This window comes from Salvelinus fontinalis, chromosome 20 (genome assembly GCF_029448725.1).
Source record: "Salvelinus fontinalis isolate EN_2023a chromosome 20, ASM2944872v1, whole genome shotgun sequence".
Classification (NCBI taxonomy): domain Eukaryota; kingdom Metazoa; phylum Chordata; class Actinopteri; order Salmoniformes; family Salmonidae; genus Salvelinus; species Salvelinus fontinalis.
This window is the reverse complement of record NC_074684.1, coordinates 42,793,386-42,817,807: the sequence shown is the minus strand read 5'-3', so window position 1 is coordinate 42,817,807 and position 24,422 is coordinate 42,793,386. Positions and strand designations below refer to the sequence as shown.

Genomic DNA, 24,422 nt, shown 5'->3' with positions numbered 1-24,422 from the left:
CAACAACGCCTCTCCCCCCCTCAGGAGGCTATAAAGATTCTGCATGGCCCCCTCAGATCCTCAACCCAACAACGCCTCTCCCCCCTCAGGAGGCTATAAAGATTCTGCATGGCCCTCTCAGATCCTCAACAACGCCTCTCCCCCCCTCAGGAGGCTATAAAGATTCTGCATGGCCCTCTCAGATCCTCAACAACGCCTCTCCCCCCCTCAGGAGGCTATAAAGATTCTGCATGGCCCTCTCAGATCCTCAACAACGCCTCTCCCCCCCTCAGGAGGCTATAAAGATTCTGTATGGCCCCCTCAGATCCTCAACAACGCCTCTCCCCCCCTCAGGAGGCTATAAAGATTCTGCATGGCCCCCTCAGATCCTCAACAATGCCTCTCCCCCCCTCAGGAGGCTATAAAGATTCTGCATGGCCCTCTCAGATCCTCAACTCAACAACGCCTCTCCCCCCCTCAGGAGGCTATAAAAATTCTGCAGGGCCCTCTCAGATCCCCAACAACGCCTCTCCCCCCTCAGGAGGCTATAAAGATTCTCCATGGCCCCCTCAGATCCTCAACCCAACAACGCCTCTCCCCCCCTCAGGAGGCTATAAAGATTCTCCATGGCCCCCTCAGATCCTCAACTCAACAACGCCTCTCCCCCCCTCAGGAGGCTATAAAGATTCTGCATGGCCCCCTCAGATTCTCAACAACGCCTCTCCCCCCCTCAGGAGGCTATAAAGATTCTGCATGGCCCCCTCAGATCCCCAACTCAACAACGCCTCTCCCCCTCAGGAGGCTATAAAGATTCTGCATGGCCCCCTCAGATTCTCAACAACGCCTCTCCCCCCCTCAGGAGGCTATAAAGATTCTGCATGGCCCTCTCAGATCCTCAACAACGCCTCTCTCCCCCTCAGGAGGCTATAAAGATTCTGCATGGCCCTCTCAGATCCTCAACTCAACAACGCCTCTCCCCCCCTCAGGAGGCTATAAAGATTCTGCATGGCCCCCTCAGATCCTCAACCCAACAACGCCTCTCCCCCCTCAGGAGGCTATAAAGATTCTGCATGGCCCTCTCAGATCCTCAACAACGCCCCCCCCCCCCCCCCCCCAGGAGGCTATAAAGATTCTGCATGGCCCTCTCAGATCCTCAACAACGCCTCTCCCCCCTCAGGAGGCTATAAAGATTCTGCATGGCCCTCTCAGATCCTCAACAACGCCCCCCCCCCCCCCCCAGGAGGCTATAAAGATTCTGCATGGCCCCCTCAGATCCTCAACAACGCCTCTCCCCCCTCAGGAGGCTATAAAGATTCTGCATGGCCCCCTCAGATCCTCAACCCAACAACGCCTCTCCCCCTCAGGAGGCTATAACGATTCTGCATGGCCCTCTCAGATCCTCAACAACGCCTCTCCCCCCCTCAGGAGGCTATAAAGATTCTGCATGGCCCCCTCAGATCCCCAACAAACGCCTCTCCCCCCCTCAGGAGGCTATAACGATTCTGCATGGCCCTCTCAGATCCTCAACCCAACAACGCCTCTCCCCCCTCAGGAGGCTATAAAGATTCTCCATGGCCCTCTCAGATCCTCAACAACGCCTCTCCCCCCTCAGGAGGCTATAAAGATTCTGCATGGCCCCCTCAGATCCTCAACAATGCCTCTCCCCCCCTCAGGAGGCTATAAAGATTCTGCATGGCCCCCTCAGATTCTCAACAACGCCTCTCCCCCCCTCAGGAGGCTATAAAGATTCTGCATGGCCCTCTCAGATCCTCAACAACGCCTCTCCCCCCCTCAGGAGGCTATAAAGATTCTGCATGGCCCCCTCAGATCCTCAACTCAACAACGCCTCTCCCCCCCTCAGGAGGCTATAAAGATTCTGCATGGCCCTCTCAGATCCTCCACAACGCCTCTCCCCCCCTCAGGAGGCTATAAAGATTCTGCATGGCCCCCTCAGATCCCCAACAACGCCTCTCCCCCCCTCAGGAGGCTATAAAGATTCTGCATAGCCCCCTCGGATCCTCATAAAGTTCTACACCTGCATCATTTAGAGCATCTTGACTGGCTGCCTAAAAATGATCAAAAGACTCCAGCCACCCAAGACAAACTGTTCTCTCTGCTACCGTCTAGAACCAACAGGACCCTGAATAGATTCTACCTCCATGCCATAAGACTACTAAATAGTTCAATAGCTACCCGGACTTTCTGCATTGATCCTTTCTGCACTCTTTTTGACTCGTCACATACGTTGCTGCTACTGTTTATTATCTGTCATTTTATTCCTAGTCATATGTACATCTCTACCTCAAACTACCTCGTACCGCTGCACATCGACTCGGTACTGGTACCCCGTGTACATAGCCATGTTATCGTTACTCATTGTGTATATATTCTTTGTGTTATTATTTTTCTATTTTCTTGTAAATATTTTTTCTTTTGCATTGTTGGGAAGCGTTAGTAAGCATTTGACTGTTGGTCTTACACCTGTTGTTTACGCATGTAACAAAATGACATTTGATTTGTATCTGATGTGTCTAGGTGGTTTAATACATAATCCACAGAATAATTATTAACTTGACCATGCTTAAAGAGATATTCAATGTCTAGATTTGTTATTGTTACCAATCCACCAATCACTGCTCTTCTTTATGAGGCTTTCAAAAAGTTTAATATGTGCTTGAAATTCAATAGTTGACCGAGGGACCTTGCAGATGTTGTATGTACGAGGGACAGAGGAAGGGGTTAGTCATTCTAAAAGCATGTCAACCCCTATTATTTCACACATAGTATGACTATACTATACTATACTATAGTTATGAATTTATTATTTATCCTAAAATATATGTACTTCCCCCCCACACTTTGACAGAGTATTTTCTGTAGATTGTTGACAAAAAAATTACAATTAAATCAATTTTAATCCCACTTTGTAACACTTGGAAGAAATCCAAGGGATCTGAATACCTTTGTAAGGCACTGTATGTAGGGAATAAGGTTCAAAAGTAGTGCACTATAGAGCAAATAGGGTACAATTTGTGACTCACGCTAGAGCTGTAAGGTGTACTAGAGACACCTGGCTTGAGTGACAGGTAGTCATCAGGGGCTTGGTCGTTGTAGTGATAGTTGCCCTCGGTGACGGCCGGGGGCGGTGACGGGAAGTCTAGACTTGAGTTCTCGTTCACTGTCTGTACTGCCTTAGAGCTGGACTTACTGGGGCCTATACACACACAGTATAGATTCACGTAAACACAGACAGACAGAGCAGTAGGGTGCAACCAAACTTGACATTTTAGTACAATTTATTTATTACAATTTCTTCTCTCTAACTGTGTATTATTATTATTACCTTTAGGCTCCCCTACTGGTGTATATATATATATAAACAATATACCTTTAATCTCCCCTACTGGTATATATATATAAATTAAACAATATACCTTCAATCTCCCCTACTGGTATATAAATATATATAAATTAAACAATATACCTTCAATCTCCCCTACTGGTATATATATATATATATAAATTAAACAATATACCTTTAATCTCCCCTAGTGGTGTATATATATAAATTAAACAATATACCTTTAGCCTCCCCTAGTGGTATATATATATAAATTAAACAATATACCTTTAATCTCCCCTACTGGTATATATATATAAATTAAACAATATACCTTTAGCCTCCCCTAGTGGTATATATATATATAAATTAAACAATATACCTTTAGCCTCCCCTAGTGGTATATATATATATAAATTAAACAATATACCTTTAGCCTCCCCTAGTGGTGTATATATATAAATTAAACAATATACCTTTAATCTCCCCTAGTGGTGTATATATATAAATTAAACAATATACCTTTAGCCTCCCCTAGTGGTATATATATATATAAATTAAACAATATACCTTTAGCCTCCCCTACTGGTATATATTATATAAACAACGTCACTTTCTCCAAATGACAAATTATTAAATACATGTACCTCAATAGTTTTCTTGGAGTGACTTAAATTTTTTCTTAGTTGAGCAGGACTAGTGGCATCCAGGGAAAGTGTTATTTTTTTTGGGGGGTGACAAAATGGTTTCTGTGAGACTTACAGGAGGGGGACGTTTAACCCTGGAGTGCGTTTAACGCCAAGCGACCCTACCTTTCCTCTTTGTGGTGTTGTCCATGTTCCTGGGCGATGGTTTCAACAAGCGGTTGGCATAGATATTCCTAGTGTCCAGTTCCCTCTCCTTCTCCTACAAGGGTTAGAGTTCGCTTTTATAAACGCACCGTACAGTGTGTGTGTGTGTGTGTGTGTGTGTGTGTGTGTGTGTGTGTGTGTGTGTGTGTGTGTGTGTGCCTTCATGTGTGTGTTTGTGTGTGTGTCCAGGTGTGCATTCGGAAAGTTTTCAGACCCCTTGACTTTTTCCCACATTTTGTTACATTACAGCCTTATTCTGAAACGGATTAAATAGAAAATGTTCCTCATCAATCTACACATAATACCTCATAATGACAAAGCGAAAACACTTGTGAAGAATTTTTGGAAAATTGATTAATAAAAAAAATATATGAAATACCTTATTTAAATACATACATATTTACAAACGTTTGGACACACCTACTCATTCAAGTTTTTTTTTAACATGTTTTACTATGTATTACATTGTAGAATAATAGTGGAGACATCAAAACTATGAAATAACACATATGGAATCATGTAGTAACCAAAAAAAGTGTTAAACAAATAAAAATATATTTTAGATTCTTCAAAGTAGCCACCCTTTGCACACTCTTGGCATTCTCTCAACCAGTTTCATGAGGAATGCTTTTCCAACAGTCTTGAAGGATTTCCCACATATACTGAGCACTTCTTGGCTGTTTTTCCTTCACTCTGTGGTCCAACTCCTCCCAAACCATCTCAGTTGGGTTGAGTTCGGGTGATTGTGGAGGCCAGGTCATCTGATGCAGCACTCCATCACTCTCCTTCTTGGTCAAATGGCCCTTACACAGCCTGGAGGTGTGTTTTGGGTCATTGTCCTGTTGAAAAACAAATGATAGTCCCACTAAGCGCAAACTGGAGGGGATGGCGTATCCCTGCAGCATGCTGTGGTAGCCATGCTGATTAAGTGTGCCTTGAATTCTAAATAAATCACCGATAGTGTCACCAGCAAAGCACCTCCTCCTCCATGCTTCACGGTGGGAACCACACATGTGGAGATCATCTGTTCACCTACTCTGCGTCTCACAAAGACATGGCGGTTGGAACCAAAAATCTCAAATTTGGACTCATCAAATCAAAGGACATATTTCCACCAGTCTAATGTCTGTTGTTTCTTGGCCCAAGCAAGTCTCTTCTTCTTATTGGTATCCTTAGTAGTGGTTTCTTTGCAGCAATTCAACCATGAAGGACTGACTCACGTAGTCTCCTCTGAACAGTTGATGTTGAGATGTGTCTGTTACTTGAACTCTGTGAAGCATTTATTTGGGCTGCAAGCTCGGGTGCACTTAACTCTAATGAACTTATCCTCTGCAGCAGAGGTAACTCTGGGTCTTTCCTTTCCTGTGGCGGTCCTCATCGGAGCAAGTTTCATCATAGCGCTTGATGGTTTTTGTGACTGCACTTGAAGAAACTTTCAAAGTTCTTGGAATTTTCCGGATTGACTGGCCTTCATGTCTAAAAGTAATGATGGACTTTGAGCTGTTCATGCCGTAATATGGACTTGGTCTTTTACCAAATAGGGCTATCTTCTGTATACCACCCGTACCTTGTCACAACACAACTGATTGGCTCAAATGCATAAAGGAAAGAAATTCCAAAAATTAACTTTTAACAAGGCACACCTATTAAATGAAATGCATTCCAGGTGACTACCTCATGAAGCAGGTTGAGAGAATGCCAAAAGTGTGCAAAGCTGTCATCAAGGCAAAGGATGGCTACTTTGAAGAACCTAAAATATAAAATATATTTAGATTTGTTTAACACTTTTTTTGGTTCCTACATGATTCCATGTGTGTTATTTCATAATTTTGATGTCTTCACTATTATGTAAAATGTTTAAAAAAAATCAAAATAAAGAAAAACCCTGGAATGAGTAGGTGTGTCCAAACTTTTCACTGGTACTATAACAATTCAGACCCTTTGCTATGAGACTCGAAATTGAGCTCAGGTGCATCATGTTTCCATTGATCATTCCTGTGGTAATTCAATTGATTGGACATGCTTTGGAAAGGCACACACCTGTCTAAATAAAGTCCCATAGTTGACAGTGAATGTCAGAGCAAAAATGAACCTATGAGGTCAAAGGAATTGTCCGTAGAGGTCCGGGACAGGACTGTGTCGAGGCACAGATCTGGGGAGGAATACCAAAAAATGTCTGCAGCATTGAAGGTCCCCAAGAACACAGTGGCCTCCATCATTCTTAAATGGAAGAAGTTTGGAACCACCAACTCTTCCTAGAGCTGGCCACTCGGCCAAACTGAGCAATCAGGGGAGAAGGGCCTTGGTCAGGGAGGTGACCAAGAACCCGATGGTCACTCTGACAGAGCTCCAGAGTTCCCCTGTGGAGATGGGAGAACCTTCCAGAAGGACAACCATCTCTGCAGCACTCCACCAATCAGGCTTTTATGGTAGAGTGGCCAGACGGAAGCCACTCCTCAGGAAAAGGCACATGACAGCCTGCTTGGAGTTTGCCAAAAGGCACCTAAAGACTCTCGGACCATGAGAAACAAGATTCCCTGGTCTGATGAAACCAAGATTGAACTCTTTGGCCTGAATGCCAAGCGTCACGTCTGGAGGAAACCTGGCACCATCCCTACGGTGAAGCATGGTGGTGGCAGCATCATGCTGTGGGGATGTTTTTCAGCGGCAGGGACTGGGAGACTAGTCAGGATTGAGGTAAGGATGAATGTAGCAAAGTACAGAGATCCTTGATGAAAACTTGTTTCAAAGAGCTCGGGACCTCAGACTCGGTCGAAAGTTCACCTTCCAACAGGACAACACACGCAAGAGTGGCTTCGGGACAAGTATCTGAATGTCCTTGAGTGGCCCAGACTTGTACCCTACCGAACATCTCTGGAGAGACCTGAAAATACGACACTACAGCGGTAGGCTTGATTACCAACAACGACGAGACGGCCTACAGGGAGGAGGTGAGGGCCCTCGGAGTGTGGTGTCAGGAAAATAACCTCACACTCAACGTCAAAAAAACAAAGGAGATGATTGTGGACTTCAGGAAACAGCAGAGGGAGCACCCCCCTATCCACATCGACGGGTCAGTAGTGGAGAAGGTGGAAAGTTTTAAGTTCCTCGGTGTACACATCACGGACAACCTGAATTGGTCCACCCACACAGACAGCGTTGTGAAGAAGGCGCAGTAGCGCCTCTTCAACCTCAGGAGGCTGAAGAAATTCGGCTTGTCACCAAAAGCACTCACAAACTTCTACAGATGCACAATCGAGAGCATCCTGTCGGGCTGTATCACCGCCTGGTACGGCAACTGCTCCGCTCACAACCGCAAGGCTCTCCAGAGGGTAGTGGGGTCTGCACAACGCATCACCGGGGGCAAACTACCTGCCCTCCAGGACACCTACACCACCCGATGTCACAGGAAGGCCATAAAGATCATCAAGGACAACAACCACCCAAGCCACTGCCTGTTCACCCCGCTATCATCCAGAAGGCGAGGTCAGTACAGATGCATCAAAGCAGGGACCGAGAGACTGAAAAACAGCTTCTATCTCAAGGCCATCAGACTGTTAAACAGCCACCACTAACTTTTAGTGGCCGCTGCCAACATACTGACTCAACTCCCGCCACTTTAATAATGGGAATTGATGGAAATTATGTAAAAATGTACCACTAGCCACTTTAAACAATGGCACTTAATATAATGTTTACATATCCTACATTACTCATCTTATATGTATATACTGTACTCTATATCATCTACTGCACCTTGCCATCTTTATGTAATACATGTATCACTAGCCACTTTAAACTATGCCACTTTATGTTTTTTATTTTTTTTACCTTTATTTAACTAGGCAAGTCAGTTAAGAACAAATTCTTATTTTCAATGACGGCCTAGGAACAGTGGGTTAACAGCCTGTTCAGGGGCAGAACGACAGATTTGTACCTTGTCAGCTCGGGGATTTGAACTTGCAACCTTCCGGTTACTGGTCCAACGCTCTAACCACTAGGCTACGCTGCCGCCCCAATTATGTTTATATACCCCACATTACTCATCTCATATGTATATACTGTACTCTATACCATCTACTGCATCTTGCCATCTTTATGTAATCCATGTATCACTAGCCACTTTAAACTATGCCACTCTATGTTTATATACCCTACATTACTCATCTCATATGTATATACTGTACTCTATACCATCTACTGCATCTTGCCTATGCCGTTCTGTACCATCACTCATTCATATATCTTTATGTACATATTCTTTATCCCTTTACACTTGTGTGTATAAGGTAGTAGTTGTGGAATTGTTAGGTTAGATTACTCGTTGGTTATTACCGCATTGTCGGAACAAGCATTTCACTACACTCGCATTAACATCTGCTAACCATGTGTATGTGACAAATAATTTTTTTGATTTTATTTTATTTGAAAATAGCTGTGCAGCGACGCTCCCCATCCAACCTGACAGAGCTTGAGAGGATCTGCAGAGAAGAATGGGAGAAACTCCCCAAATACAGGTGTGCCAAGCTTGTAGCATCATACCCAAGAAGACTCGAGGCTGTAATAACTGCCAAAGGTGCTTCAACAAAGTACTGAGTAAAGTGTCTGAATACTTATGTAAATATTATTATTTTAGGGTTTTATTTTAAATACATTTGAAAAAAAAAATGAAAAGAAACATTTTCGCTTTGTCATTATGGGGTATTGTGTGTAGATTGGTGAGGGAAAAAAACTATTGAATCTATTTTAGAATAAGGCTGAAGCATAAAAATTGTAGCATAAAAATTGTGGAAAAATTTATGGGCTCTGAATAGTTTTCAGAATGCAGTGTACACATGATATACAGTAGATGGAGTATAAAGGTCAATAAGCAACGTACAGTGTGTGTGTGTGTGTGTGTATCCGTGTATGTTTGTCCATGTGTGTGTTTGTCTGTGTGTGTGTCCGTGTGTGTGTGTGTGTGTCCGTGTGTGTGTGTGTGTATCCGTGTATGTTTGTCCATGGGTATGTCCGTGTGTGTGTGTGTGTGTGTGTGTGTGTGTGTGTGTGTGTGTGTGTGTGTGTGTCCGTGTGTGTCCGTGTGTGTGTGTACCTTGAGTTTGTTGCTGAGTCGTTCCACCTCCTCCTGTAGATCTGAGACCTGGTCCTGGGAACTGATGGTCTTCCTCCTCTCTGTAGCTAGCTGTCTCTGGTAACTACTGCTGCTCAGTTCCACTCTGCGCTCCAGATCCTAAACACACACACACTATAATTTGCCTTATAGAAGCTAACTCTAACCCTTGTAGGAGAAGGAACTGGACACTAGGAACATCAACAACTAAGTTTTAAAAGGAGAAGTAGACATTGATCTGAAGCCGGGAAAAGAAAGGAAATTCACATGAGCACCACAATGCCTACTCCACCCATGCTCTACCAAGGTTTTACAGCACCACAATGCCTACTCCACCCATGCTCTACCAAGGTTTTACAGCACCACAATGCCTACTCCACCCATGCTCTACCAAGGTTTTACAGCACCACAATGCCTACTCCACCCATGCTCTACCAAGGTTTTACAGCACCACAATGCCTACTCCACCCATGCTCTACCAAGGTTTTACAGCACCACAATGCCTACTCCACCCATGCTCTACCAAGGTTTTACAGCACCACAATGCCTACTCCACCCATGCTCTACCAAGGTTTTACAGCACCACAATGCCTACTCCACCCATGCTCTACCAAGGTTTTACAGCACCACAATGCCTATTCCACCCATGCTCTACTAAGGTTTTACAGCACCACAATGCCTACTCCACCCATGCTCTACCAAGGTTTTACACCACCACAATGCCTACTCCACCCATGCTCTACCAAGGTTTTACCGCACCACAATGCCTACTCCACCCATGCTCCACCAAGGTTTTACAGCACCACAATGCCTATTCCACCCATGCTCCACCAAGGTTTCCCAGCACCACAATGCCTACTCCACCCATGCTCCACCAAGGTTTTACAGCACCACAATGCCTATTCCACCCATGCTCCACCAAGGTTTCCCAGCACCACAATGCCTACTCCACCCATGCTCCACCAAGGTTTTACAGCACCACAATGCCTACTCCACCCATGCTCCACCAAGGTTTCCCAGCACACAGCTTTGACCTACTACAGTAGCTACGTTGTCCTCTTGTACTTCAGACAATGTAGGCAGGTTGCTTAGAATTCAAACCTTCTCAAACAGCATCATTCATACTCCCACAGTAATGTGATTTGTACCCCATACAAGGTAATGTATTGCATTACTCCCACCCCACACTAAGACATTATCCCATTCCACTATCTTTTCAAGCTTTGTTGTTGTACTTACAACACCACCAGGCTTGATTGGGTGAGCTGTTTTCTAGTAATGTGGTGGCTGCCTGTATTTATGCCTCTACCTACACCACGTCCTATATCTACTGACCAAAAAATAAGTTATGAAATATATTTATTGCTAAATTAAAGGTTTAAAACCTGTTACGATTAGGGGTTCCGCTATCGGTGAAATTGCAGAGCGCAAAACACTAATTAAATTATTAGAAATATTTTACTTTCATAAAATCACAAGTGCAATACACCAAAATGAAGCTTAACTTCTTGTTAATCCAGCCACCGTGTCAGATTTCAAAAAGGCTTTACGGCGAAAGCAAAGCATGCCATTATCTGAGGCCAGTGCCATACCAACACATGAAAATCATATTTCAACCGTGCAGGTGCGACATGAAAGTCAGAAATAAGGATATAATTAATGCCTTACCTTTGAAGATCTTCTTCTGTTGACACTCCAATATGTCCCAGAAACATCACAAATGGTCGTTTTGTTCGATAAATTCCTTCGCTATATCCCCAAAATATCCATTTATTTGGCGCGTTTGATTCAGAAAATACACCGGTTCCAACTCGCCCAACATGACTACAAAGTATCTAATAAGTTACCTATAAACTTGGTCCAAACATTTCAAACAACTTTCCTAATCCAACTTTAGGTATTTTAAAACGTAAATAATCGATAAAATTTAAGACAGAATATACTGTGTTCAATAGCGGATCAAATTAAAGTGGAGCGAGTTCCAGGTCGTGCGCACTAAACAAAAAAGTACACTTGGCTTGACACTCAGAAAGGAAAACATCAACCAATTTCTAAAGACTGTTGACATCTAGTGGAAGCCATAGGAACTGCAACCAGGTGCCTCATAAATCTAGTTCCCCATAGAAAACCAATTGAAAACACAGTGATCTCAACAACAAAAAAATCCCTGGATGGGTTTTTGCCTGACAAATAAGTTCTGTTATACTCACAGACATGATTTTAACAGTTTTAGAAACTTTAGAGTGTTTTCTATCGGAATCTACCAATTATATGCATATCCTAGCTTCTGGGCCTGAGGAACAGGCAGTTTACTTTGGGCACGCTTTTCATCCGGTTGTGAAAATACTGCCGCCTAGCCCAAAGAGGATAACAACATGTGGTGGTGTGTTGGACTCAGTCTCTCAGATAGATACAGAGGTCTACAGAGCATGTCTGCATTACTGGTTTCTGGAGCCGTTAGCGTACCTGGAACCGTTAGCGTACCTGGAACCGTTAGCGTACCTGGAACCGTTAGCGTACCGGGAACCGTTAGTGTACCTGGAACCGTTAGCATACCAGGAACCGTTAGAGTACCTGGAACCGTTAGCGTACCTGGAACCGTTAGCGTACCTGGAACCGTTAGCGTACCTGGAACCGTTAGCGTACCTGGAACCGTTAGCGTACCTGGAGCCGTTAGCGTACCTGGAGCCGTTAGCGTACCTGGAACCGTTAGCGTACCTGGAACCGTTAGCGTACCTGGAGCCGTTAGCGTACCTGGAGCCGTTAGCGTACCTGGAGCCGTTAGCGTACCTGGAGCCGTTAGCGTACCTGGAACCGTTAGCTACCTGGAACCGTTAGCGTACCTGGAGCCGTTAGCGTACCTGGAGCCGTTAGCGTACCTGGAGCCGTTAGCGTACCTGGAACCGTTAGCGTACCTGGAACCGTTAGCGTACCTGGAACCGTTAGCGTACCTGGAACCGTTAGCTTACCTGGAACCGTTAGCGTACCTGGAACCGTTAGCTTACCTGGAACCGTTAGCGTACCTGGAACCGTTAGCGTACCTGGAACCGTTAGCGTACCTGGAGCCGTTAGCGTACCTGGAACCGTTAGCGTACCTGGAGCCGTTAGCGTACCTGGAACCGTTAGCGTACCTGGAACCGTTAGCGTACCTGGAGCCGTTAGCGTACCTGGAACCGTTAGCGTTCCCTGGAGCCGTTAGCGTTCCCTGGACCCGTTAGCGTACCTGGAACCGTTAGCGTTCCCTGGAGCCGTTAGCGTTCCCTGGACCCGTTAGCGTACCTGGAACCGTTAGCGTACCTGGAACCGTTAGCGTACCTGGAACCGTTAGCGTACCTGGAGCCGTTAGCTTACCTGGAGCCGTTAGCTTACCTGGAACCGTTAGCGTACCTTGAGATAAACATTTCAAACATGGTCCTGGTTTATCAGTTGCTGTGCTGATCAATGGACAATTCATTACCTCTATCAAATTTAATATGGAGCTTAAAGTTGTGTGTATTTGTATATTTTTTTTGCAATGAAGAATATACATTAAAAAAAACATACAGCCTAATGAGATTATATATATATATATATAGATTTGTTTATGATACTACATGATTCCATATGTGCTATTTGATAGTTTTGATGTCTTCACTATTATTCTACAATGTAGAAAATAGTTAAAATAAAGAAAAACCCTTGAATGAGCTTTTGACTGGCACTGTATCAGAAATGCTACAAAAAGGTAGCACATCGTTGGTTCTTAATGGACAGAAATTAGCATGTGAAACCGATAAATGATACATTTAATAAAACTGTTGCACCCACAAACTTAAGATAATCTGAATTTTTTTTAAAGTCCAATAGTCGCTTTATGGACGCTATAGTCTCGTTGTAATCCGGTAGGTGCAGGAAATACTCTGAAAACTAAAATGCTAACGACCCTGTTAAAAATCTGGTATGTGGAATTCTCTGCTCTGCCTGCCTGTGTGTGTGTCTGTGTGTGAACTAGTGTCCTGTACTTCACCTTTAGAGCTCTGTGATGTGTGATCTTCGTTTAACAGGTGCAGGAGATGGACTCTGTAGTGTGTCAGTAGCTACTGTACCTTGATCCTTAGTTGGTTCTCCTGGTCTTTGGTCCTGCTCCTGCTCCAGTCTGTAGTGTGTCAGTAGCTACTGTACCTTGATCCTTAGTTGGTTCTCCTGGTCTTTGGTCCTCTCCTGCTCCAGTCTCCTGGTGAGCTCCTCCCTGGGACCTAGCTCCTGCTGTTCTGCCAGACGCCTCAGACGACCCAGGGACGACTGGCTACGCTGCAGCTGCTCCTGGAGGGAGGGAGGATGAAGGGAGGACGGAGGGAGGATGTAGGGATGGAAGGAGGATGGAGGGACAGTCAGACAGACAGACAGACACCTCTGCTCAGCTCACACTTAAACCTATTTGATTTATTTCGTACTCTTCCAACAAAAAGCCAACACTTTCTACATTTAGATCTGGTCAAGTATGAGCCCTTTGGCTTTCCGTACCTGTGTGTCTTTGAGACGCCTCTCAGCGTCCCTCTCCCTCTCCTGTGTCCGCCGTAGACGTTCCCGCAGAGCTGTGGTCTCGTTGGCGTGGCGCGACAGCAGCTGGGAGATCTCACTCTCCGTATCGTCGTATCGCTGCAGCGCCCTCTCCTGGCGGTGCTGTAGCTTTAGGAATCACACACACACACACAGGCTCATTGAAATAGAGGATTCTGGGTTATTATGGCGTCTGTGACAGCACCATTGAGGCTATCTCCATTTTAAAGTAGTCCATTTTATTCTACTTTTAATGTTTTTGAAAAAAAAGCATAAACCTTATATTGGTGATTGACCTAAACCAAATATCATATGTCATTAATTTGTTGTGGCCACTAAATGGCAGTGATATAGCTTTAAAGTAATTTACAAATCACAGGCAACCCAACATGGAAAACACAATACTCTGATCATTGGCTGATCCCATTGGAAACCATACAGAGTTGACTACTTTTAAATTGTGGAAGCCCTTGGCAATGCCCATGCTAAAAGGGGTTTTATCCATCAATAGTCCTCTATCTCTATGGACAGGCTGTATTATAGTAACTGTACAATAAAAATGACATTGGAGGGACACAAGGCGACTAAGTACCGTCGCTGTTACCTGATTTAGAGTTAGAAAACATGGGAATTGTTTTGAAGTTACTGGAATTTTTCAACCCTAGTCAGAACGTTAGGCAATACATGTCTGAGGGTCAGGGCTAGTTAGGTTACCTGTCTGAGGGTCAGGGCTAGTTATGTTACCTGTCTGAGGGTCAGGGTTAGTTATGTTACCTGTCTGAGGGTCAGGGGTTAGTTAGGTTACCTGTCTGAGGGTCAGGGTTAGGGGATAGTTAGGTAACATGTCTGAGGGTTAGGGGATAGTTAGGTAACATGTCTGAGGGTTAGGGGATAGTTATGTTACCTGTCTGAGGGTCAGGGTTAGTTAGGTTACATGTCTGAGGGTCAGGGATAGTTAGGTTACCTGTCTGAGGGTCAGGGTTAGTTAGGTTACCTGTCTGAGGGTCAGGGTTAGTTATGTTACCTGTCTGAGGGTCAGGGCTAGTTATGTTACCTGTCTGAGGGTCAGGGCTAGTTATGTTACCTGTCTGAGGGTCAGGGCTAGTTATGTTACCTGTCTGAGGGTTAGGGGTTAGTTAGGTTACCTGTCTGAGGGTCAGGGTTAGGGGATAGTTAGGTAACATGTCTGAGGGTTAGGGCTAGTTATGTTACCTGTCTGAGGGTCAGGGCTAGTTATGTTACCTGTCTGAGGGTCAGGGTTAGTTATGTTACCTGTCTGAGGGTCAGGGCTAGTTATGTTACCTGTCTGAGGGTCAGGGCTAGTTATGTTACCTGTCTGAGGGTCAGGGTTAATTATGTTACCTGTCTGAGGGTCAGGGCTAGTTATGTTACCTGTCTGAGGGTCAGGGCTAGTTATGTTACCTGTCTGAGGGTCAGGGTTAGTTATGTTACCTGTCTGAGGGTCAGGGTTAGTTAGGTTACCTGTCTGAGGGTCAGGGCTAGTTATGTTACCTGTCTGAGGGTTAGGGTTAGTTATGTTACCTGTCTGAGGGTCAGGGTTAGTTATGTTACCTGTCTGAGGGTCAGGGCTAGTTATGTTACCTGTCTGAGGGTTAGGGTTAGTTATGTTACCTGTCTGAGGGTCAGGGCAAGTTATGTTACCTGTCTGAGGGTCAGGGCTAGTTATGTTACCTGTCTGAGGGTCAGGGCTAGTTATGTTACCTGTCTGAGGGTCAGGGTTAGTTATGTTACCTGTCTGAGGGTCAGGGTTAGTTATGTTACCTGTCTGAGGGTCAGGGCTAGTTATGTTACCTGTCTGAGGGTCAGGGTTAGTTATGTTACCTGTCTGAGGGTCAGGGTTAGTTATGTTACCTGTCTGAGGGTCAGGGTTAGTTATGTTACCTGTCTGAGGGTCAGGGTTAGTTATGTTACCTGTCTGAGGGTCAGGGCTAGTTATGTTACCTGTCTGAGGGTCAGGGCTAGTTATGTTACCTGTCTGAGGGTCAGGGTTAGTTATGTTACCTGTCTGAGGGTCAGGGGTTAGTTAGGTTACCTGTCTGAGGGTCAGGGTTAGTTATGTTACCTGTCTGAGGGTCAGGGCTAGTTATGTTACCTGTCTGAGGGTCAGGGCTAGTTATGTTACCTGTCTGAGGGTCAGGGTTAGTTATGTTACCTGTCTGAGGGTCAGGGGCTAGTTATGTTACCTGTCTGAGGGTCAGGGCTAGTTATGTTACCTGTCTGAGGGTCAGGGTTAGTTATGTTACCTGTCTGAGGGTCAGGGTTAGTTATGTTACCTGTCTGAGGGTCAGGGTTAGTTATGTTACCTGTCTGAGGGTCAGGGCTAGTTATGTTACCTGTCTGACGGTCAGGGTTAGTTATGTTACCTGTCTGAGGGTCAGGGCTAGTTATGTTACCTGTCTGAGGGTCAGGGCTAGTTATGTTACCTGTCTGAGGGTCAGGGCTAGTTATGTTACCTGTCTGAGGGTCAGGGTTAGTTATGTTACCTGTCTGAGGGTCAGGGCTAGTTATGTTACCTGTCTGAGGGTTAGGGTTAGTTATGTTACCTGTCTGAGGGTCAGGGCTAGTTATGTTACCTGTCTGAGGGTCAGGGCTAGTTATGTTACCTGTCTGAGGGTCAGGGCTAGTTATGTTACCTGTCTGAGGGTCAGGGTTAGTTATGTTACCTGTCTGAGGGTCAGGGCTAGTTATGTTACCTGTCTGAGGGTCAGGGTTAGTTAGGTTACCTGTCTGAGGGTCAGGGTTAGTTATGTTACCTGTCTGAGGGTCAGGGTTAGTTAGGTTACCTGTCTGAGGGTCAGGGCTAGTTATGTTACCTGTCTGAGGGTCAGGGTTAGTTAGGTTACCTGTATGAGGGTCAGGGTTAGTTAGGTTACCTGTCTGAGGGTCAGGGTTAGTTAGGTTACCTGTCTGAGGGTCAGGGTTAGTTAGGTTACCTGTATGAGGGTCAGGGTTAGTTAGGTTACCTGTCTGAGGGTCAGGGTTAGTTATGTTACCTGTCTGAGGGTCAGGGTTAGTTAGGTTACCTGTCTGAGGGTCAGGGCTAGTTAGGTTACCTGTCTGAGGGTCAGGGCTAGTTATGTTACCTGTCTGAGGGTCAGGGCAAGTTATGTTACCTGTCTGAGGGTCAGGGTTAGTTAGGTTACCTGTATGAGGGTCAGGGTTAGTTAGGTTACCTGTCTGAGGGTCAGGGCTAGTTATGTTACCTGTCTGAGGGTCAGGGTTAGTTATGTTACCTGTCTGAGGGTCAGGGTTAGTTAGGTTACCTGTATGAGGGTCAGGGTTAGTTAGGTTACCTGTCTGAGGGTCAGGGTTAGTTATGTTACCTGTCTGAGGGTCAGGGTTAGTAGGTTACCTGTCTGAGGGTTAGGGGTTAGTTAGGTTACCTGTCTGAGGGTTAGGGGTTAGTTAGGTTACCTGTCTGAGGGTCAGGGTTAGGGTTAGTTAGGTTACCTGTCTGAGGGTCAGGGTTAGGGGATAGTTAGGTAACATGTCTGAGGGTCAGGGTTAGTAGGTTACCTGTCTGAGGGTCAGGGTTAGTTAGGTTACCTGTCTGAGGGTCAGGGTTAGGGTTAGTTAGGTTACCTGTCTGAGGGTTAGGGGATAGTTAGGTTACCTGTCTGAGGGTCAGGGTTAGTTAGGTTACCTGTCTGAGGGTCAGGGCTAGTTATGTTACCTGTCTGAGGGTCAGGGCTAGTTATGTTACCTGTCTGAGGGTCAGGGCTAGTTATGTTACCTGTCTGAGGGTCAGGGTTAGGGGATAGTTAGGTAACATGTCTGAGGGTTAGGGGATAGTTAGGTTACCTGTCTGAGGGTCAGGGTTAGGGGATAGTTAGGTTACCTGTCTGAGGGTCAGGGTTAGTTAGGTTACCTGTCTGAGGGTCAGGGTTAGGGTTAGTTAGGTTACCTGTCTGAGGGTCAGGGTTAGTTAGGTTACCTGTCTGAGGGTCAGGGTTAGGGGATAGTTAGGTTACCTGTCTGAGGGTCAGGGTTAGGGGATAGTTAGGTAACATGTCTGAGGGTTAGGGGATAGTTAGGTTACCTGTCTGAGGGTCAGGGTTAGTTAGGTTACCTGTCTGAGGGTCAGTGTTAGTTAGGTTACCTGTCTGAGGGTTAGGGTTAGTTAGGTTACCTGTCTGAGGGTCAGGGTTAGTTAGGTTACCTGTCTGAGGGTCAGGGTTAGTTAGGTTACCTGTCTGAGGGTCAGGGTTAGTAGGTTACCTGTCTGAGGGTTAGGGGTTAGTTAGGTTACCTGTCTGAGGGTCAGGGTTAGTAGGTTACCTGTCTGAGGGTTAGGGTTAGTTAGGTTACCTGTCTGAGGGTCAGGGTTAGGGGTTAGTTAGGTTACCTGTCTGAGGGTCAGGGTTAGTTAGGTTACCTGTCTGAGGGTTAGGGGTTAGTTAGGTTACCTGTCTGAGGGTCAAGGTTAGTTAGGTTACCTGTCTGAGGGTCAGGGTTAGTTAGGTTACCTGTCTGAGGGTCAGGGGTTAGTTAGGTTACCTGTCTGAGGGTTTGGGTTAGTTAGGTTACCTGTCTGAGGGTTAGGGGTTAGTTAGGTTACCTGTCTGAGGGTCAGGGTTAGTTAGGTTACCTGTCTGAGGGTTAGGGGTTAGTTAGGTTACCTGTCTGAGGGTCAGGGTTAGTTAGGTTACCTGTCTGAGGGTTAGGGGTTAGTTAGGTTACCTGTCTGAGGGTCAGGGTTAGTTAGGTTACCTGTCTGAGGGTCAGGGTTAGTTAGGTTACCTGTCTGAGGGTCAGGGTTAGTTAGGTTACCTGTCTGAGGGTCAGGGTTAGTTAGGTTACCTGTCTGAGGGTCAGGGCTAGTTATGTTACCTGTCTGAGGGTCAGGGTTAGTTAGGTTACCTGTCTGAGGGTCAGGGTTAGTTAGATTACCTGTCTGAGGGTCAGGGTTAGTTAGGTTACCTGTCTGAGGGTCAGGGTTAGTTAGGTTACCTGTCTGAGGGTCAGGGTTAGTTAGGTTACCTGTCTGAGGGTCAGGGTTAGTTAGGTTACCTGTCTGAGGGTTAGGGTTAGTAGGTTACCTGTCTGAGGGTCAGGGTTAGTTAGGTTACCTGTCAGACTACAGGGTTAGTTAGGTTACCTGTCTGAGGGTCAGGGTTAGTAGGTTACCTGTCTGAGGATGCGTTTCTCCTTGGTTACCTGTCTGAGGGTGCGGTTCTCCTTGGTTACCGGTCTGAGGGTGCGGTTCTCCTTGGTTACCTGTCTGAGGATGCGGTTCTCCTTGGTTACCTGTCTGAGGATGCGGTTCTCCTTGGTTACCTGTCTGAGGATGCGGTTCTCCTTGGTTACCTGTCTGAGGATGCGGTTCTCCTTGGTTACCTGTCTGAGGATGCGGTTCTCCTTGGTTACCTGTCTGAGGATGCGGTTCTCCTTGGTTACCTGTCTGAGGATGCGGTTCTCCTTGGTTACCTGTCTGAGGATGCGGTTCTCCTTGGTTACCTGTCTGAGGATGCGGTTCTCCTTGGTTACCTGTCTGAGGATGCGGTTCTCCTTGGTTACCTGTCTGAGGATGCGGTTCTCCTTGGTTACCTGTCTGAGGATGCGGTTCTCCTTGGTTACCTGTCTGAGGATGCGGTTCTCCTTGGTTACCTGTCTGAGGATGCGGTTCTCCTTGGTTACCTGTCTGAGGATGCGGTTCTCCTTGGTTACCTGTCTGAGGATGCGGTTCTCCTTGGTTACCTGTCTGAGGATGCGGTTCTCCTTGGTTACCTGTCTGAGGATGCGGTTCTCCTTGGTTACCTGTCTGAGGATGCGGTTCTCCTTGGTTACCTGTCTGAGGATGCGGTTCTCCTTGGTTACCTGTCTGAGGATGCGGTTCTCCTTGGTTACCTGTCTGAGGATGCGGTTCTCCTTGGTTACCTGTCTGAGGATGCGGTTCTCCTTGGTTACCTGTCTGAGGATGCGGTTCTCCTTGGTTACCTGTCTGAGGATGCGGTTCTCCTTGGTTACCTGTCTGAGGATGCGGTTCTCCTTGGTTACCTGTCTGAGGATGCGGTTCTCCTTGGTTACCTGTCTGAGGATGCGGTTCTCCTTGGTTACCTGTCTGAGGATGCGGTTCTCCTTGGTTACCTGTCTGAGGATGCGGTTCTCCTTGGTTAGCTGGTCGGTGTGGAGCTGTAGCTCAGCCAGGGTGTTGCGTAGCTCGTTGATCTTCAACAGGCGGGCCGACAGCATGCGTTTGGTCACCAGGTCAAGATCTTTAGGGGGCGCCGTGGAGTCCTTGATCAGGCTCTGGGACTCGGTCCGTACCCCCCAACGCTGAGGCCGCTGGGGCTGGGCACCCAAACGGGGAGGGCGAGACACACCCCGACGCACACCTATGGAGGAGAAACACACACACACAGGGTTACACAGAGTACACACCTGGGGGACACACACAGGGTTACACACAGTACACACCTGGGACACACAGGGTGACACACAGTACACACCTGGGACACACACAGGGTAACACACAGTACACACCTGGGGGACACACACAGGGTTACACAGAGTACACACCTGGGACACACACAAGACAAAGGACATGAAACTATGCATCACTCCCTCAGGATGTCACGCTTAGCCAGTACCACATCCTTCTGATTCAGCACATACCTGGATCCAACCCAGGCCCTCTGCATTACAAACACACATGACTGTCCTCCCTCAAGCGTCTCACCCGGTCGCTCCACTCAAAAGCTAGCTCTTACATCTGAGGAGTAAGTTTCATACATCTCTCTGTGTTACACCTACATAACGAGGACATCTCTCTGTGTTACACCTACATAACGAGGACATCTCTGTGTGTTACACCTACATAACAACGAGGACATCTCTCTGTGTTACACCTACATAACAACGAGGACATCTCTCTCTGTGTTACACCTACATAACAACAGGGACATCTCTCTGTGTTACACCTACATAACAACAGGGACATCTCTCTGTGTTACACCTACATAACAACAGGGACATCTCTGTGTGTTACACCTACATAACAACAGGGACATCTCTGTGTGTTACACCTACATAACAACAGGGACATCTCTCTGTGTTACACCTACAAAACAACGAGGACATCTCTCTGTGTTACACCTACATAACAACGAGGACATCTCTCTGTGTTACACCTACATAACAACGAGGACATCTCTCTGTGTTACACCTACATAACAACGAGGACATCTCTCTCTGTGTTACACCTACATAACAACGAGGACATCTCTCTGTGTGTTACACCTACATAACAACGAGGACATCTCTGTGTTACACCTACATAACAACGAGGACATCTCTCTGTGTTACACCTACATAACAACTAGGACATCTCTGTGTGTTACACCTACATAGCAACGAGGACATCTCTCTGTGTTACACCTACATAACAACAGGGACATCTCTCTGTGTTACACCTACATAACAACTAGGACATCTCTGTGTGTTACACCTACATAACAACAGGGACATCTCTCTGTGTTACACCTACATAACAACAGGGACATCTCTGTGTGTTACACCTACATAACAACGAGGACATCTCTCTGTGTTACACCTACATAACAACGAGGACATCTCTCTGTGTTACACCTACATAACAACGAGGACATCTCTCTCTGTGTTACACCTACATAACAACGAGGACATCTCTCTCTGTGTTACACCTACATAACAACGAGGACATCTCTCTGTGTGTTACACCTACATAACAACGAGGACATCTCTGTGTGTTACACCTACATAGCAACGAGGACATCTCTCTCTGTGTTACACCTACATAACAACGAGGACATCTCTGTGTTACACCTACATAACAACGAGGACATCTCTCTGTGTTACACCTACATAGCAACGAGGACATCTCTCTGTGTTACACCTACATAACAACAGGGACATCTCTCTCTGTGTTACACCTACATAACAACAGGGACATCTCTCTCTGTGTTACACCTACATAACAACGAGGACATCTCTCTGTGTTACACCTACATAACAACGAGGACATCTCTCTGTGTTACACCTACATAACAACGAGGACATCTCTCTCTGTGTTACACCTACATAACAACGAGGACATCTCTCTCTGTGTTACACCTACATAACAACAGGGACATCTCTCTGTGTTACACCTACATAACAACGAGGACATCTCTCTGTGTTACACCTACATAACAACGAGGACATCTCTCTGTGTTACACCTACATAACAACGAGGACATCTCTCTGTGTTACACCTACATAACAACGAGGACATCTCTCTGTGTTACACCTACAAAACAACGAGGACAGGAGTAGTACAGAGACCCTATTTGAAGTGTGCTAGCTAGCTACACTGCTATCTACTGGACACATTGCGTGGGTGGGTGTGGGTGTAGAGTACCTGTTTTGTGTAGAGGACTGCTGGACACCCTCTTGGCACGAGGTCCCTTTCTGCGAGGGCTGGGGGAGGGCGTACGGGAGTAGGGCGACAGCGTGTGTTCCGAGGGTGTTAGGTTCTCGTAGTCCTCAGAGTAGAATGAGCTGCTCCTCCTATGCTCTCTGTCTGACATGCGATCCCGGTCCGGATCCGGTTCCTGTGTCCGTGTCTTAGCCTGGTCCCCAGCACGGCTATCCCTCTCATCTCTTTCTCCGTCCCGACTCTTGTCCCGTTTCAGAGTTCGTACGGACGCCTCGGAACCTTTCCCGGCCGTGCTCCTGCGGGACTGACGACTCTGGCGCTCCGCATCACGGTTGTCCTCGTAAGGGTGAGGAATGTTCTCGGTATCCATGTTGTCCCTCTGACAGGAGATTCTTCATGGATATGGATAGATGGATACACAGAAGAAGTCATCCGATGATTCTAGTCCTATTACACTGTCTGTATCACTGACTGTGTAGGCTCCCTACCAGTCAATAACATTGATATAACCTAGTGTACTACAAAGGCAATAGGGTGCCATTTGGTACACAGCCTTAATCATTCTCTCTAAGGCATAACATCCTAGCCTAGTCAGTCTGTTGATTGCTTTAGCCATTTTGTCATTGTATTTCACAGTAATGCAATTCAGTAGGACACATTTTTTGGACAGGTCTGAGAAGCTTTCACTTTAAAAAAAAATGTATGTAACCTTTATTTAACTGGGCAAGTCAGTTAAGAACAAATTCTTATTTACAATGACGGCTTACACCGGCCAAACACGGACAACGCCGGGCCAATTGTGCGCCGCCCTATGGGACTCCCAATCACGGCCGGTTGTGATACAGCCTGGATTCGAACCAGGGTGTCTGTAGTGACATCTCTAGCACTGAGATGCAGTGCCTTAGACCACTGGGATGTTCAAATCAAATACACAAATATGAATAAAGTGACAGATAGTGAACAGTAGCAGTTGCGTGTGATGAGTCCAAAAAGTTAACTCAAACAAACGTTTTGAACAAAAAATTGTGTTTCTATTGGACAAATTCAGGTAGGTCCTGCCCCGTTTCGTTCTGTTTCCTCTGTTTGGTTCTTAAACAGTAAACGTACAGATATTTCACTGGATGTATAAATGTGAAGCATCCGGTTGGCGTTTCCTCTCACTACCAAATTTGGTAGTGCCCACTGGCGGGCAGTGGGAGAAGACGGAACGAGATGGATTTTGGCCGAGATTCTGCAAATCTTCTCATCAATTAAACATTTGATCTCCATACAGTTTTCTGTTACCAAAACTAAAATATGTTATGAACAGAACGGACTACGTTTTGTAGACTTCACCCTTTGCAAAAGTTTTTATTTTATTTTAATCACGCTGTTTATAAAGGAGTGCAAAGGTGAGTTAAGTTATTGCATACCCGCATTTCAAAGAGTATGCGTTCCCTAACGGAAATATGCAGATGTATACTTGACTGCGTCAATAAGATATCCCCAGCGGGTGTTTCGCTTAGCAAGCCACCTTCTTGCTTCTTCCGGACACTATGACTCATTTATTCCCATTGGAAACGACAAGCTGTGGTCTATCTTGGTTTAGGTATAAAAGCCTTTCCGTTGCAAAACGTAATCCCCAGCTAGCCCCCCATCATTGTTAAGAAAGCAACATGGGGCTAATGTTAGCTAGCTGCTACGTCACCTGATTTAATCAACATTTATTTGAGTCAATTTGCTATTTGTTTAGGCAAATTTTAAATTAAAAGTTTGGAAAGAGGCATTATCAACCCACCTCGTTTAGATTACCTTGGCGTCACGTCTCCATGACTTCTCCCTTTCGCGGAATGGTCTCTGTCTGGTCAACTTGGTAGCTAACTAGTCTAGATATTTGTCTTGCTACCTAGCACCGGTCGTTAGCTCTGAATAGCTAGTTATATAGCTAACGACGTTAACGTGTTAACTAAATTAGCAACCTAGCTAACAACAACAAAGCCTGCCACCCTAGTAACATTTTACCCTGCATTTATGCCAGAATATGTCCATGGCTCTTTAGCTATCTATTTAGGATATTGGTAATGTATAGCCCTCGAATTGGGGTGGATCTACTAAAAGCTAGCTAGGGATAGGCACAGGACTCGCCGCCAGCTACATGGCAGATTCCACGCCTAGCCCTTTGGTCGGTCCGCTCTGGTCACTGTGACG

At 45.9% G+C, this 24,422-nt stretch overlaps 1 protein-coding gene across 2 annotated transcripts in view; it reads right to left on the bottom strand.

The window, feature by feature from the left end:
• Positions 1-24,422, bottom strand: part of lca5 (lebercilin LCA5) — an 87,558-nt gene extending 63,136 nt beyond the window's left edge. Inside the window, exons 1-8 of one of the 2 annotated variants that reach the window (XM_055873433.1) lie at positions 24,013-24,422; positions 22,218-22,627; positions 19,928-20,175; positions 13,784-13,948; positions 13,442-13,582; positions 9,263-9,400; positions 4,132-4,225; positions 3,021-3,193 (exon numbers count right to left, since the gene is read on the bottom strand). In XM_055873433.1, the coding sequence (XP_055729408.1) occupies positions 3,021-3,193; positions 4,132-4,225; positions 9,263-9,400; positions 13,442-13,582; positions 13,784-13,948; positions 19,928-20,175; positions 22,218-22,605 (1,347 nt within the window). In that variant the 5' untranslated portion in view covers positions 22,606-22,627; positions 24,013-24,422. The remainder of the gene's footprint in view (positions 1-3,020; positions 3,194-4,131; positions 4,226-9,262; positions 9,401-13,441; positions 13,583-13,783; positions 13,949-19,927; positions 20,176-22,217; positions 22,628-24,012) is intronic. The other variant, XM_055873434.1, reaches the window with a different exon arrangement.